We start from the raw sequence: 15,687 nt of genomic DNA, 5'->3' as shown, positions 1-15,687 counted from the left end.
CCCCAAGTCCCCTGCCAGGCACTTATACTGCCATATCCTTCAGTCCCTATCTCCAGGAATCAGAGCATATTTTGTCATACCACCTTGAGCAGGTTTTCCTGTGGGTACACAAAAGTGACATCTCAGCTTGTGAAAGTTTATGTCCTTGGGTAAGACTTATTCTTATGGAATAAGAATAGGGTAATTAAATACATACCCAAAGTTGGTGCCTCTGGCCGGGGGGACTCAGTTTAAAAAATGCACCATAGAAGGACACAATGTTTTTGTGAAAAGAGTACTTCTTCAGAAGGTTGAGTTCAGTTCTCAGATCCTCTTCCTCATCCTGTGGAATATGAATAGACATTAAAGCTCCTGAGCTACACAATTCAATGACTTAAACCATTTGTCCTCCAGTTAATTCCGACTCATAGTGACCCTCTGGCGACCCCATAGGACAGAACAGAACTGGCCCATAGGGTTTACAAGGCTGTAATCTTTATGGAAGCAGAATGCCACATCTTTCTTCCATGGGGCGGCTGGTAGGTTCCAACCACCAACCTTTCAGTTAGCAGCCAAGTACTTAACCACTGTGCCACCAGGGCTCCATTCAATGCGTACAGGTCTCTAAATTATATTAGATCAAAAAAGGAGAATCCTATGACAATCTATTACAACCCACAGCAAATTTATGAAAAAATCTTAACTGGAATTGTCAGCAAAGGAAGATTAACTGGGGATTTGGGAGAAAAAAAGGGAAAATCAAAGATCTGTTAATTCAGTGGTTCTTGACGTGTGGTCCTTGGAGCAGCAGCACTAGGTTATTATATAAAGTTCTCATTGAATTAAATCATTGTTTTCATTCAATTTTTTGTTCGTTTTGTAACAGATTTTTTGAGATACAATTTACATTTCAAGTGTACAATTTAATGATCTTTATTGTATTTTCAGAGTTTGAAACTAACACCACCATCACTTTTAGAACATTTTTATCATCCCAAATGAAATTTCATAGTCTTTAGTTATCTCCCCCCACCCCCACTCCCGGCCTCAGCCCTATGAAACCCCTAGTTTACCTTTTCTGTCTAGATTTACCTATTTTAGACATGTCATATAAATGAGATGATATATAGTCTCTTTTGACTGGAAGTTATCAATATTCATCCATGCCACAGCATGTATCAGGACTTCTTTCCTTTTGATTTATCACTCATCAATTGATAGACATTTCGGCTGTCTCCCTCTTCTGGCTATTACGAATAACACTGTTAAGAACATTAATATGCAAGTTTTTGTGTGGACATGTTTTCATTTCTCTCAGGTATATACCTAGGAGTGAAACTGCTAGGTCAAATGGTAACTCTATGTTTAACCTTTTGAAGAACCGCCAGACGGACTGCTTGTCAAAGTGGTTGCACCATTTTACATTCCCACCAGCAATGTGTGAGGATTCCAATTTTTCTACATCCTCACCAACACTGGTTATTTTCCTCTTATTATATCCATACTTAGTGTGTGTGAAACGATATCTCATTGTAGTTTTACTTTGCGTTTGCCTGATGACTAATGATGTTGAGGATATTTTCATGCACATATTGGCCATTTATATATATTCTTTGGAGAAATGTCTATTCAAATCCTTTGCCTATTTTTCAATTGTGTTATTTGTCTTTTATTACTGAGCTGTAAGAATTCCTTATATATTCTACATACAAGTGTCTTATCAGATATATGATTTGCAAATATTTTATCCTATTCTGTGGGTTGTATTTTCACTCTCTTGATAGTGTCCTTTGAGGCACAAAAGTTTAAAATTTTGATGAAGTCCAATTTATCTATTTTTTTCTTTTGTTGCTTGTTTTTGGTGTTATATCTAAGGAATCATTGCCTCGTTCAAGGTCATGAAGATTTACTCCTATGTTTTCTTCTAAGAGCTGAATCACTTAAGCACTTACACTTAGGTCTTTGATCCATTTTGAGTTAATTTTCATATGAGATAGGATCCGACTTCATTCTTTTGCATGGGACATCCAGTTATACCAGTACCATTTATTGAAAATACTATTTTTCCCCCACTGAATGGTCTTGTGGGTGCACCCTTATCAAAAATCAGTTGAGTTTCTTTCTGAACTCTAGATTCTATTTCACTGGTCTATACGTCTAGTCTTATGCCAGGACCACACTGTCCTGATTATTATTTGTGAGTCACTACATTTTAAAGGGGTTGATTTGATCTCTTTTAAAGATACATTTAACGTTGTTTATTTTCCTAATCACAACAGTGGTAAGTGCATGGAAAAAATACATAAGCAATATGAAGCAAAATACGTAAGTGGTCTGCCCTCATTGCTCATTTTCCCCAACCAATGGTAACAATTTAGTGTGTATCCTTCCAGACATTTTCATGTGCCAATGGAGTAGTTAGAGAGGTGACAGAGAAAGACAGAGATATGACTGACAGTGTCATGGATTGAATTGTGTCCCCCCAAAATACCTGTGAACTTGGCTAGGTCATGATTCCCAGTATTGTGTGATTGTCCAACATTTTGTCATCTGATGTGATTTTCCTATGTGTTGTAAATACTATCTCTATGATGTTAATGAGATGAGATTACAGCAGTTATGCAAACTCAATCTACAAGACTAATTTACAATTTTAGCCAATCTCTTTTGAGATATAAAAGAGAAAAGTAGAGAGACAAGGGGACCTGATACCACCAAGAAAGCAGCACCAGGAGCAGAGTGTGTCCTTTGAATCCAGGGTTCCTGCTCAGAGAAGATCCTAGTCCAGGGGAAGATTTACGACAAGGACCTTCCCCCAGAGCTGACAGAGAGAGAAAGCCTTGCCCTAGAGCTGGCACCCTGAATTTGCACTTCTAGCCTACTAGGCTACGAGAGAATAAACTTTTGTTTGTTGAAGCATCCACTTGTGGTATTTCTGTTATAGCAGCACTAGATAACCAAGACAAATAGACATATATGAATATATTAAGCATTTAGTTTTTAATATAAACAAGCTCATATTATTCTCACAATTCTACAACTTGAATTGTTTATCCATAGATAAAGAGCATCTTTCTATATCAACAAACATAAATGCATATCCTTTATATGGTACAACAGTTAAAGTTCTTGACTACCAGTGGAAAGGTTAGCAGTTTGAACCTACCTAGAGGTGCCCTGGAAGCCAGGCCTGGCAATCTGCTTTCAAACGATCACAACCTTGGGAACTTTATGGAGCAGTTCTACTCTGCATACGTGGGGTAGCCATGAGTCAGCATTGACTCAAAAACAACTAACGACAACAACAACAGGATCGCATAGCATGGAGATACGAGTCTGGAGCTGAGGGACAGGTTAAGGGTAGAGGTACTGTTTTGAGAATCATCTATATAGTGGTAGTTGAAGCCATATAAGTGGATGAGATCCCCGAGGGAGAGTATGACATCAGTCAGAAAGTGCACCTACACTGGACAGTAGGTCATCTGGGTGTTGGCACTAATAGCCAGTAGTGGAAAATTCACTTAATCTTCTCAAGGTTCAGTTTATCCTCAAAACAACTGAAGAAAAATGCTACTCTCTCCATGGAACATGTGTAGGACCAAATGGGATAATATACATAGAGTCCTTGGAAAAAAATGCTATAAAAATAAGTTATTATCACACAGTATCTTCATTACTTGACCTAATTTGAATTAGTCAGGGTGCTGTCAGAACTACATACCTCTCTCTCTACTTTTTGCCCTAATCTGCAAACATCAGCAACCGTCAGTCCTAGTGCATCTGTTTTGGTGGAATGAAATGGGGGGCAATAATCTCTCCCTAAACTTCAGCTATGTCTGCTTGTATACCAGGACAACCAAGTGATTTCAATAAACTCTTATTTACTCAGACAATAATTAAAAAAAGAACTATTTTCTTCTAAAACCATAATTTAAAAATCATCACATCAGACAGTTTTGTATATACAGGTGCATTCCACTGAAGAAAAAGATTTAAAAATATTATAAAAAATAACAAATTGTTGGGAATATTCTATGAACCTATCAATAGGTTGTACATTTAGGTGTTACAGTCCTAACTTAAAGGAATTCACAATCCAGGGAAATAAGATTAACATACATGAATGACCGAATGAGAGATGACTGTAAGATAGTACATTATGAAGTGGAATGTGATGTGAGGTAACTCAGAAAACAATCCTGCACTTGACAAATGGATTCACTACCGGGTTCCTTTGAATTCCTTTTAGCTCTAAACTTTACTTGACTGTAAACAGAAAGCTCTTCTACTGAATCTATAAAAATTCAATTTGTATAACCTTTTCAGAAATACTCTTATTATATAAATTAAAATATAGTTGAAGGATACAAAGAAAAGACAACTATAAATAGAGTTAAACTCCTGTTCTGAAATCTAGTGAAAAAAGATACTTCGACTTATTTTGGGCAATGAATTAGGAAAGGGAGAATTGTTCATGAAGAGCAATTAAGGAGTTAACGTCCAACTACCTTTATTCCCTTGCCACCACGTTATAAAGTCAGGGTAGTTGTAGAAAGTGCTGGGGAGAACTAGTCAGTCGTTTAGCCTTTAAGTTGAAACGAATATACAACTGAATATATCCACTTAGTTATCACCTAACTTCTTAGTCACCTCTAAGATCCAGTAGGAAAGGCGTGCAATTGTTTTTTGTATTTAGCTATATTGTGGCTGGGCTATATAAATCCTTATGAAATAAATATACAGCAATGCACTAGTTTCTGTAATGTCTCCAAGTTGATTGATACTTGTTTGTAAATTACCCCTTTTTTTCCCCCAAATGTCCAGCATTCATAATACACCTTCCATAAAAAGTTTGAAATCTAAGAGAAATGGCTGGAAGCTGAAGAATATTCTTTAGCATTTCCCTAGGACTTTGTAGTGGATTTACGCATAAACATTTAACTACTAGGAAATAAATCTAGACCCTCATTTGTCTTTTGGGGGAGGGAGTGGAGGCTGATTTGTCTAACTGGAGACTCCCATGACAGATTTTCTTTTTCTATTTTATTGTGTAATAAAGGCGTGAAAAAAAATCAACTTGTAGCATAATTATGTGGAAGTTGGGTTCAAGTCTCATTCTAACCTCCCAAGACAGTTCATTTAATAAGTTCGTCTCAAATCCCCCAGCCTGTTTTCTACAAAGATAAAAGATGAATTGTGTGGCTTTCATTCTTATCATGCAGGGCCCTAAACTCATCGGCTTCCCCTATAATATGGCCCTCCTTTGAAACAGTAACACTATATGCCATTATACAGAAATAAACCACAGGTAGTAGCAATTCTATGTATAAATGGGCACTCTCAGTTTCCAGCAAGATAGCAAGATCCTGCTGAGAGGAATATGAACTATATAGTGCAGTAAACAGGAATGGGATGATGGTGTGAGGTTAAGAACAGAGAGTGCAGGTTAAAGAGAAGTGAGGGGCAAGATTGAGCCCATTAAATTGTTAGGTAGGTTGATGTCAAGGAGCATCCTTTTCTTTCTGGGTTAGAAAGTTCAGGTACCCAAGCATAAACAGGAGAACTGGGCTATAGGCAGCTATATAGTTCCATTTGACTATACCTCCAACCCTTTCTATTATTGTTGTTGTTGTTAGATGCCGTTGATTCAGCTCCAACTCATAGTGGCCCTATGTATAACAGAACGAAACATTGCCCAGTCCTGAGCCATCCTCACAATCACTGTCATGCCTGAGCCCACTGTTGCAGCCACTGTATCGATCCATCTCATTGAGGGTCTTCCTCTTTTTCACTGACCCTCTACTTTACCAAGCATGATGTCCTTCTCCAGGGACTGATCTCTCCTGATAACATGTCCAAATTATGTGAGATGTAGTCTCATCATCCTTGCTTCTAAGGAGCGTGCTGGCTGTACTTCTTCCAAGACAGATTTGTTCATTCTTTTGGTAGTCCATGGTATATTCAATATTTTCCGCCAACACCATAATTCAAAGACATCAATTCTTCTTTGGTCTTCCTTAGTCACTGTCCGGCTCTCCCATGCATATGAGGCAACTGAAAATACTATGCCTTGGATCAGGAGTACCTTAGTCTTCTAGGTGACATCTTTGGTTTTTTACACTTTAAAGAGGTCTTTTACAGCAGATTTGCTCAATGCAATTAGTCTTTTGATTTCTTGACTGCTGCTTCCATGGGTATCAATTGTGGATCCAAGTACAATGAAATCCTTGGCAACTTCAAACTTTTCTCCATGTATCGTGATGTTGCTTATTGGTCCAGTTGTGAGGATTTTTGTTTTCTTTCCACTGAGATGTAATCCATACTGAAGGTTGTGGTCTTTGATCTTCATCAGTAAGTGCTTCAAGTCCTCTTCCACTTTCAGCAAGCAAGGTTGTATCATCAGCATATTGCAGGTTGTTAATGAGTCTTCCTCCAATCCTGATGCCCATTCTTCTTCATATATTCCAGCTTCTCGGATTATTTGCTCAGCATACAGATTGAATAAATATGGTGAAAGGATACAATCCTGACGCACACCTTTGCTGACTTTAAACCCTGCAGAATCCCCTTGTTCTTTCGAACAACTGCATCTTGATCTACGCACAGGTTCCTCATGAGCAAAACTAAGTGTTCTGGAATTCGCATTCTTTGCAGTGTTATCCGTAATTTGTTAAGATTCACAGAGTCGAATGCCTTTGCATAGTCAATAAAACACAGGTAAACATCTTTCTGGTATTCTCAGCTTTCATCCGAGATCCATCTGACATCAGCAATGATATCCTTGGTTCCATGTCCTCTTCTGAATCCAGCTTGAATTTCTGGCAGTTTCCTGTCGATATACTGCTGCAACCACTTTCGAATGATCTTCAGCAAAATTTTACTCGCGTGTGATATTAGTGATATTCGATAATTTCTGCATTCCGTTGGATCATCTTTCTTTGGAATAGGCATAAATATGGCTCTCTTCCAGTCGGATGGCCAGGTAGCTGTCTTACAAATTTCTTGGCATTAGACGAGTGAGCACTTTCAGTGCTGCATCCGTTTATTGACACATCTCAGTTGGTATTCTGTCAATTCCTGAAGCCTTGTTTTTTGCCAATGCCTTCAGTGCAGCTTGGACCTCTTCCTTCAGTACCATCAGTTCCTGATCATATGGTACCTCCTGAAATGGTTGAACGTCGACCAATTCTCTTTGGTATAGTGACTCTGTGTATTCCTTTCATCTTCTTTTGATGCCTCCTGCATCGTTTAATATTTTCCACGTAGAATCCTTCAATATTGCAACTCGAGACTTGAATTTTTAATTCAGTTCTTTCAGTTTGAGAAATGCTGTGTGTGTTCTTCCATTTTGGTTTTCTAACTCCAGGTCTTTGCACATTTCATCATAATACTTTACTTTCTCTTCCCGAACTACCCTTTGAAATCTTCTGTTCACCTCTTTTACTTCATCATTTCTTCCCTTTGCTTTAGACACTCGACATTCAAGAGCAAGTTTCAGAGTCTCTTCTGACATCTATTTTGGTCTTTTCTTTCTTTCCTGTCTTTTTAATGACCTCTGTTTTCTTCATGTATGATGTCCTTGATGTCATTCCACAACTCATCTGGTCTTCGGTCATTAGTTTTCAACGGGTCAAATCTATTTTTGAGATGGTCTCGAAATTCAGGTAGGATATATATACTCAAGGTCATTCTTTGGCTCTCATGGACTTGTTCTAATTTTCTTCAGCTTCAACTTGACCTTGCATATTAGCAATTGATGGTCTGTTCCACAGTCGGCCCCTGGCCTTATTCTGACTGATGATATTGTGCTGTTCCATTGTTTCTTTCCACAGATGTAGTTAATTCGATTCCTCTGTATTCCATCTGGTGAGGTCCATGTGTACAGTCACCATTTATGTTGTTCAAAAAGGTATTTGCAATGAAGAAGCTGGTCTTGTAAAATTCTGTCATGCAATCTCTGGCATTGTTTCTATAACCAGGGCCGTATTTTCCAACTACCGATCCTTCTTCTTTGTTCCTAACTTTTGCATTCCAATCACCACCAATTATCAATGCATCCTGATTGCACGTTCGATTAATTTCAGACCACAGAATTTAGTAAAAAATCTTCATTTTCTTCATCTTGGCCTTAGTGGTTGGTGTGTACATTTGAATAACAGTCGTATTAACTGGTCTTCCTTGTAGACATATGGATATTATCCTATCACTGACAGTGTTGTACTTCAGGACTGATCTTGAAATGTTCTTTGTGATGATGAACGAGACATCACTCCTTTTCAATCTGTCATTCCTGGTATAGTAGACCATATGACTGTCTAATTCAAAATGGCCAATACCAGTCCATTTCAGCTCACTAATGCCTAGGATATCGATGTGTATGCTTTCCATTTCATTTTTGACAATTTTCAATTTTCCTGAGTTCATACTTTGTACATTCCAAGTTCCGATTATTAATGGATGCTTGCAGCTGTTTCTTCTCATATTGAGTTGTGCCACATCAGCAAACGAAGGTCCCAAAAGCTTTACTCCATCCACGTCATTCAGGTCAACTCTACTTTGAGGAGGCAGCTGTTTCCCAGTTTTTTGAGTGTCTTCCAACCTGAGAGGCTCATATTCTGGCACTATATTAGACAGTGCTCCGCTGCTATTCATAAGGTTTTCACTGGCTAATTCTTTTCAAAAGTAGACTGCCAGGTCTTTCTTCCTAGTCTGTCTTAGTCTGCAAGCTCAGCTGAAACCTGTACACCATGAGTGACACTGCTGGTATTTGAAATACCAGTGGCGTAGCTTCCAGCATCATAGCAACACACAAGCCCCCACAGTACGACAAACTGACAGCTGCGTAGGGGGGACCCTTTTTATAGATAGGCCAAATATTCTGGTGCCATTTTATCTGTGGGGAACTTGAGGCCTAGAGTTAAGAAGACCTTCTTGATGCTTGATAAGCACCAAGCAGATAGTGTACAAGTCACACACTTTTTATCCCAAAGGATTGAAGATTTTGAGATGCTAACTAGATGATTAGTTAACAGTTATTTTTCTTACGAAAATATATAATCAGACAATTCAAGGCCCCTGACTAGAAAAAATTCTAAGAGTGGGGTTCTCACAATAAAATGTAAATGCCCCCAAAATAAATAAACTAACCTCAGGTATGTTTGGAAACAATTAGTGTGCTTGCCACTCTCACTTCACAGGAAGTTGAGCTTGTGAGAAATACATAAGTACATTATATTCATCAGGCTGAGTGGGTAATTTAAAACTCTCACACATCTCCCAGTAATACAGTGCTTCAGCATTTTCTAGCTCAGGGCCAGCTGATCCCAGAGTGGCCTGAATATCCTGCTTTTTGTCAAGAAGAGGCAGCTCAAGGATACCAGAGCTTCCTTTGTAGTTGCACCCAATTCTAGAATCAAAATCCTTCTCCCTTTGGAAAGAACTACCAGAGAGTGTTTGTGGAAGATGTTTAAAGGAGTTTCCAATACCACAAATGTTTGATGAGACCAGAATTGGTCAAATAGTTATATTTTTCTTATCTTATCTCTTGAAGCTTCTTGATCTACCAAAGCATATTATTTAATCAGTTCTAGTTTGTTTCCTTTGGATATGCTTTGTCTCCCGAGATACATTATCAACAAAATAGGAGCCTAGTGTACTTAATAGATGAATCTTGAAGCCGTTTCACAATATAAGTAGAAAAATTCTCTGAATGTGATTGTGAATGGGAAAGGTTATAGTAAATGTGCCTGAGAGCAAGCATATTTGTTAGGGCACATAAAGTTGAAAATACTTGAATCCCAAATAGTTGACAGCAGGGGAGAAAAGTAGGGGGAACAAAGATGTCGACGAATTATTAATAGGAATTCTGCTTTCAAGCCTGCAGAATATTTTGATTAATCACCAACATCTACTGAAAAAGGGCAATTCTCTTTGCCTGATCTTATTCTAGAACTAGAGAATTATTGGGGTGAGAGGTGCTGCTTTGTAGGGCAGTCAAAACGCTGCAAGTAGAAAGCATCTTCATATTCCTTCATGTGTTCAAATATAGTGCAGGATGTATGCAGACTTTTAAGCTGGGTAGACTGTTGGTTTTCTCTCTACTATTGTTTTTACAATAAAAAAAGGTCAATCCACATTTAGCTCATATACAATGGCAACGTTTCTTAGAATCATAATGGGGAAAAAACCCACTCATTCCAGAATACCATGTAAGAGGTTTAAAAATGACCTTGTCATGGCTACTTTTAGGCAAAATTTGCTCTTGGTCCCACCACCTCCTCATTGGTTGCTACCCAGCTATATATATAGGGCTCTAAGCTAGGATGGCGAGACTTTGTCTCATGCTGTTTGGAAATGTTATCGGGGGGACCAGTCCCCAGAGAGGGACATCATGCTTGGTAAAATAGAGGGTCTGTGAAAATGAGCCCACAGTGGGCTCAAACACAGCAACGGTTGTGAGGATGGTGCAGGACGGGGCAGTGTTTCATTCTGTTGTACGTAGGGTCATATGAATCAGAATTGACTCAAGGGCACCTAAGAACAATGCTCTATAGCTTTACTAAATCCCTCACCTCAAGTTAACACTTATCTGTTCAGGGACACATTTTTTTCTAGGTCTTGCTCTCTGTCAGATGCTAGTGTTCAAATATAAAGAATGAATCTATGTAAATATGTTACAATACATAAATATGTTACCACTTCCAGGCAAGAATGTTTTAGTGGCGGCCTTGTAGAGATAAGAACGGAAGACACGACACAAAAAAGATGAGTTTAAAGCTGAAAATTAAAGGAGAGAATATTTGGGGGCTAATGACTATACTCACGCTGTATCTCCACCCGACAGATTTTTGATACTTATTCACTCTCACTCGCCTTCCTATTTCAGGTAAAGCAGTCTGCAAAAGCAACAACAAAGTGTTATTAGACCCACTGGTACACCCTGAAAATGAATTATGCTTAAGTACTTTGTGCTTCTTCAACACTTAATCGAAGAATGACAATATTATTCGTCTCTCAATTTTCACAAATAGTTTTGATAAAAAATAACCACATTCTTGTTATATACAAAAACTTTGTAACAAATTCTAGTAACAAATTTAACTGCAATATTAATGAGAAAATTGCAATTTGATATTAGTAAAGTTCTATTCTCCCTTACAAAACCATCTATACGTTGAACATGATTTTTAAATATTTCAAAAGTCTTGAGTATCTAAAAAGTTGATTAAATGTGGGTCATGTTCTCTCAGGTTAAAGAAAGGAAACAAGTATAACCATTTTAGAGTGTGTCACTAAAAATGTATAAAGTTGGTTATTTAGAAGCTATGGTCTGTTGGGCAAATGAACCCATGAAAAGTCAAAACCCTTGAAACTCACATTGGTTTGTAACATTTGGCATTTACTGGCAAAACAAAAAGCATGCAGCTCTTTAAATAGTTCCAACAATTCACTCCCTGCACAAATTGGAAAAGAAGAGTTTGTGGCATTGAAAACACTTCAGTGAATCTGTATAGTTTTCAAACATAATAAACTTTTCCTTTAGGGTGTAGTGAATTTTTTTTTTGACCTTTGCTATGTTCGTGCTAGTATTATCATGAGAAAGTGAGATAGTCATGCTAAAGAAAGAGAACAGAAATCAGTGCTTAGCAAATTCTATGACAATATGTTATGAACCGTGACACAACTTTATGTTAGCAGGAACAGTGCCAATTAAACTGTCTCTCTTGCTCATCTGTCAGAAAATACATAAAAAATGTGCATGTCTGACAGGTTCTTCCCTTCTACCTGTCATTGAGGCTCTAATGGCCTCAGTTCTCAGAAGGAAAGGCTGGTGATGGAAAAAAATATTATGGAACACAGCAGGATTAACACAATATTAGAGGAAATCTCCTATTTGCTCTCCCTGGAAATAGACAATCAACTAGAAGTAGATAGGAATGTAGACCTTTCCTTCATCATTATAGAATAGCAAAATATGTAGTACTTTCACTTTGAGTGAAGTCTTTCTATGTGGAAATATAATAACAAATATACCAATTAATATAATATTGAATGATAAATATAATAAATCTAGATTGATATAATTTAAATTATATATAGGGATGATTTTAAAACAAGTACACTAGTTCCTGAACTGTTTATCCCAAGGCAGTGTCCCTTAGGAGAACAGAATACGAACAGGACATAATATTACCTTACGAGCATTCATTACTTTAACGGCTGTAAACGAACCAGTCTTTTCATGGAGACCCTGAAACACAGGATAATGATAAGCATCAAATGCTGGCTAGATAATCCAGCAATCAAGAAGCAAGCAAAGTAAAAAATAAAATAAACTAAAAAATAAATAAGGTCAAACACTACAGCACAGTATAAAATATTACATAGAGATTAAATATAAGGTATTACATAGAGAAGAAAATATGAAATTATCAACATTTTAAAGATAGTCCCACTATTTCACTTGAAAAGTCAAGCAGGTTTATGGAGTAAATCTGCTTTTTCGTTTGCATTAAATAGTGGATATAATTGGCCATTTAAATTACTGCTTTCTTATTATCTTTAGTCTAGGTTTACATGGCACCAAAACCTCAGATAAAGTGTCAAAAATTCAGGTTTCATATATGGAAAAAAAGGAAATATTCTACTGAACAATTTTTTCAACTGGTTATGTGGTACCATGTAGACATATCTTTCCACTGGACCCTTCTTGCTACACATAACAAATTTCTCCACAATGATCACTGTAAGAGGGATACATTATTAATTCAATGGTCTCTAAACCAGTGTGTCCTAGATCATATGAACCAAAGAGATTTATGAAAGGAGGAAGTTCTGGAAGATTCTTTCTTATTGAAATATTATGAGTAATAAGAACTTAGTCTTATCCTAAATGCAATTACAAGTTACAGATTTTTAATTTAAAGAATGGGCATACAGGTTTGGAACCCGGGCTCTTATTTTGTAGATGGTGCTTTTTAAAAAATAATTCAAGCTGTAGTCTTGGAAAAAAATTCAGTAAGCTGAAGTAAGGCTTCAACTTAAAAAAGAATGCCTTCTCTGATAGTTCCCTAGCAGAAGATTTGTATCTGGGGCATTCAAACCAAAAAGGACTGTCACTAATCACAGCTGTCATGTGACAGGCAGCAACAGTTTGACTTAGAATGATCACTTGAGGGTTGGTACATCTGGATAGTATTGTTAATTAGTATTCATAATATTGTTAATTCCTGAATACAAGTAATCTATGTCTTTTGCAGATTTCAGGAACGTGACCCTTAAATATATTGCTAGTTTGTTATCAAAACTCTTTTATAAACCATTTACTTGGAAGTATATAAATACCGTTTTTTTAGACAGTCTTTACTGTTTTACCACCAATGTTACATGTTACAGATGAGTGTCAACACTTCTTCACTTTTCCCACTGATAAGATTGATAGGATTTGAGCCTATCTGTTTCAGGTGACTTCAATTCTAGCGAGCAAACTTCTAGCAATGCTTTTTCATGATCAGAGGCTACTGTTTGTAAATGGAGTTATGTGTCAGAAATGTATGAGAAGACTTTCCAGGAAAACCAGTAACTCTAGACACATTGGCACCTTGACTTCACCCCAGTTCTTGCCAAAAACTTAAGCATTAAACAACTATACTGGTTAGATGGTTGTAGCACTGACAGGAAGTGGCAGTGGGTTGCTTCTTGCTGCGAGAGCCAGGTCAAGGCTAGAAGAGAAGGATGGAAACTAAGCAAGTGAATGTACTGAACTTGAGCTAGGGTTCATAAACTAGTCATGAAGTACAAGGAAATCTCTAGAATCAGGTGAGAAGTTCAGGGTGAGACATGCCAACTACCCGAAGACTAGAATTTCTAAAGGACATAAAAAAGTTACAACTTGTTGATTGATTTGGGGAAAGTAGAAACCCAAGATCTTTGCTTAACTTAAAATCTTGGGAAAAATACCAAAGGCAAAATCAGGGCTACATGAAAAATGTAAATGAAGCAGAGTTTGTAAGAATCAATCCACAAAGCAATAGTACCAGGTTCTAGGAACAATCTCTTTCCTCAGATGATCAACTCCTTTGCAATCTGTTTAGCTTAAGTTTTGTTTTTACATTTTTCAGAAGAGCATGATCTTGCGTTATCTTGTCATTTATCTTAATTTGGGCAGTCTGTTTGGATGAGGTGAGATGATTTTACTGGACAGTTCAAGAAAGAGTTTTAAACTGTTCTTTTTGTAGGATTATGACAACACCTGCAGTTTAGCTGAGTTTATAAAAACATCTGAATATGTTGGATGCCTCTCAAGTTTATTAACCTCTCTGAGAGAAATTATATACTGGTATTTTTTATTTAGCCTTTTTTATGACTTACAAAGTATTATTTTCCTAATTATTCATAATAAACACTTCTTAGTCAAAAAATTTCCCACAGATATATGCACAAATATAACATGTTGGAAACGGGTTGTCACACAGCTCTTAATTAAAGGAGATAAAGTGTTTCCTTCATTGATTCTGAGAGTTATTTATGGGCCAAAATACTATTCTGTGCAACATAAAGTATTTGTGTATAGCACAGACATTAGCTATACAGTGTCTGATCTGACCGATGGGAAGTGGTGGTCAGAAGGCTACCAAGTTTTTAATGTCTGGCATGTGCAGCCATCATACTTACACATTAGTGAGATAACAGAATGTCATTGAAAGGTGCCATCAATGGCCATAGAACAAAGAACATTAGGTTGAATTCTTCCCTTATTATCCAAGATTGATTCTCTCACTTGAAAATGGCAATGTATCCTAAAGCGGGTTTTGGAAAATAAGCGCACTATGCCTATAGAAGAATAAAACCCAAAGTCTTGGAAAGATGTACTGGATTAATATGCCAGATCATTATACAGCCATTCACAGAAGTCTGGTATATCCAGGTAATAGATGGAAAACTGCTACTCGTTAGCTAGCATTTCAAAGGGTTCCCCTTGTGTCTTGACTTTTTAAAACTTTAATTTTGAATAATTTTAAACTTAGAGACTAGTTTCAAAGATAGTACAGAGAGTTTCTGTATAGCCTTCATCTAGCTTCCTCTGTTAATGTCTTTCATGTCCATGGTACGATTGTCAAAACCGAGAAATTAACATTGGTACAATACTCTTAACTGGACTATAGGCTTTATTCAGATTTCCTTAGTTTTTCCACTAATGTCACTTTTCCAATTTCCCACATTCTATTTAACTTCCATGTCTCCTTAGGCTCTTCCAATCTGTGACAGTTCCTCCGTCTTTCTCATTTTTTATGACTTTGTCACTTTTGAAGAGTATTGGTCAAGTACTTTGTAGAATGTCCCTTAATCTGAGTTTGTCTGATGTTTTCTCATAATTAGACCTAGATTATAGATTTTGGGTAAGAATACCACAGAGGTGAAGTGACCTTCTCATCGCATCACATCAGAGGGTACATCGTATCAAAATCATTTACCGATGGTGATGTTACCCTTTAAAGAGGGATAACACTATTCTTGAGCATCTATCTGGAGAACCTAGAAGGCATCTTGAGATAATTTAATTGTTCAGGGGTGCCATCTTGTGGTTCACTGACTATATGGAAGCTGTTTTTTTTTTTTTTTTTTAATATTTTATTGTACTTCAGGTGAAGGCTTACAGAACAGATAGTTTCTCATGTAACAGTAACACACATGCTGTTTTATGACATT

General features: G+C 37.1%; 1 protein-coding gene across 1 annotated transcript in view; it reads right to left on the bottom strand.

The window, feature by feature from the left end:
* Positions 1 to 15,687, bottom strand: part of NRK (Nik related kinase) — a 146,906-nt gene that overhangs the window by 72,498 nt on the left and 58,721 nt on the right. The window contains exons 3-5 of the mRNA XM_004388913.2: positions 12,173 to 12,229; positions 10,803 to 10,874; positions 197 to 322 (exon numbers count right to left, since the gene is read on the bottom strand). Coding sequence (XP_004388970.1) covers positions 197 to 322; positions 10,803 to 10,874; positions 12,173 to 12,229 — 255 coding nt within the window. The remainder of the gene's footprint in view (positions 1 to 196; positions 323 to 10,802; positions 10,875 to 12,172; positions 12,230 to 15,687) is intronic.

This window comes from Trichechus manatus, unplaced genomic scaffold, assembly GCF_000243295.1.
Source record: "Trichechus manatus latirostris isolate Lorelei unplaced genomic scaffold, TriManLat1.0 scaffold00221, whole genome shotgun sequence".
In the NCBI taxonomy this organism is placed as follows: Eukaryota; Metazoa; Chordata; class Mammalia; order Sirenia; family Trichechidae; genus Trichechus; species Trichechus manatus.
Note: the sequence above shows the minus strand (reverse complement) of the source record. Positions and strands in the feature narration are given on the sequence as shown.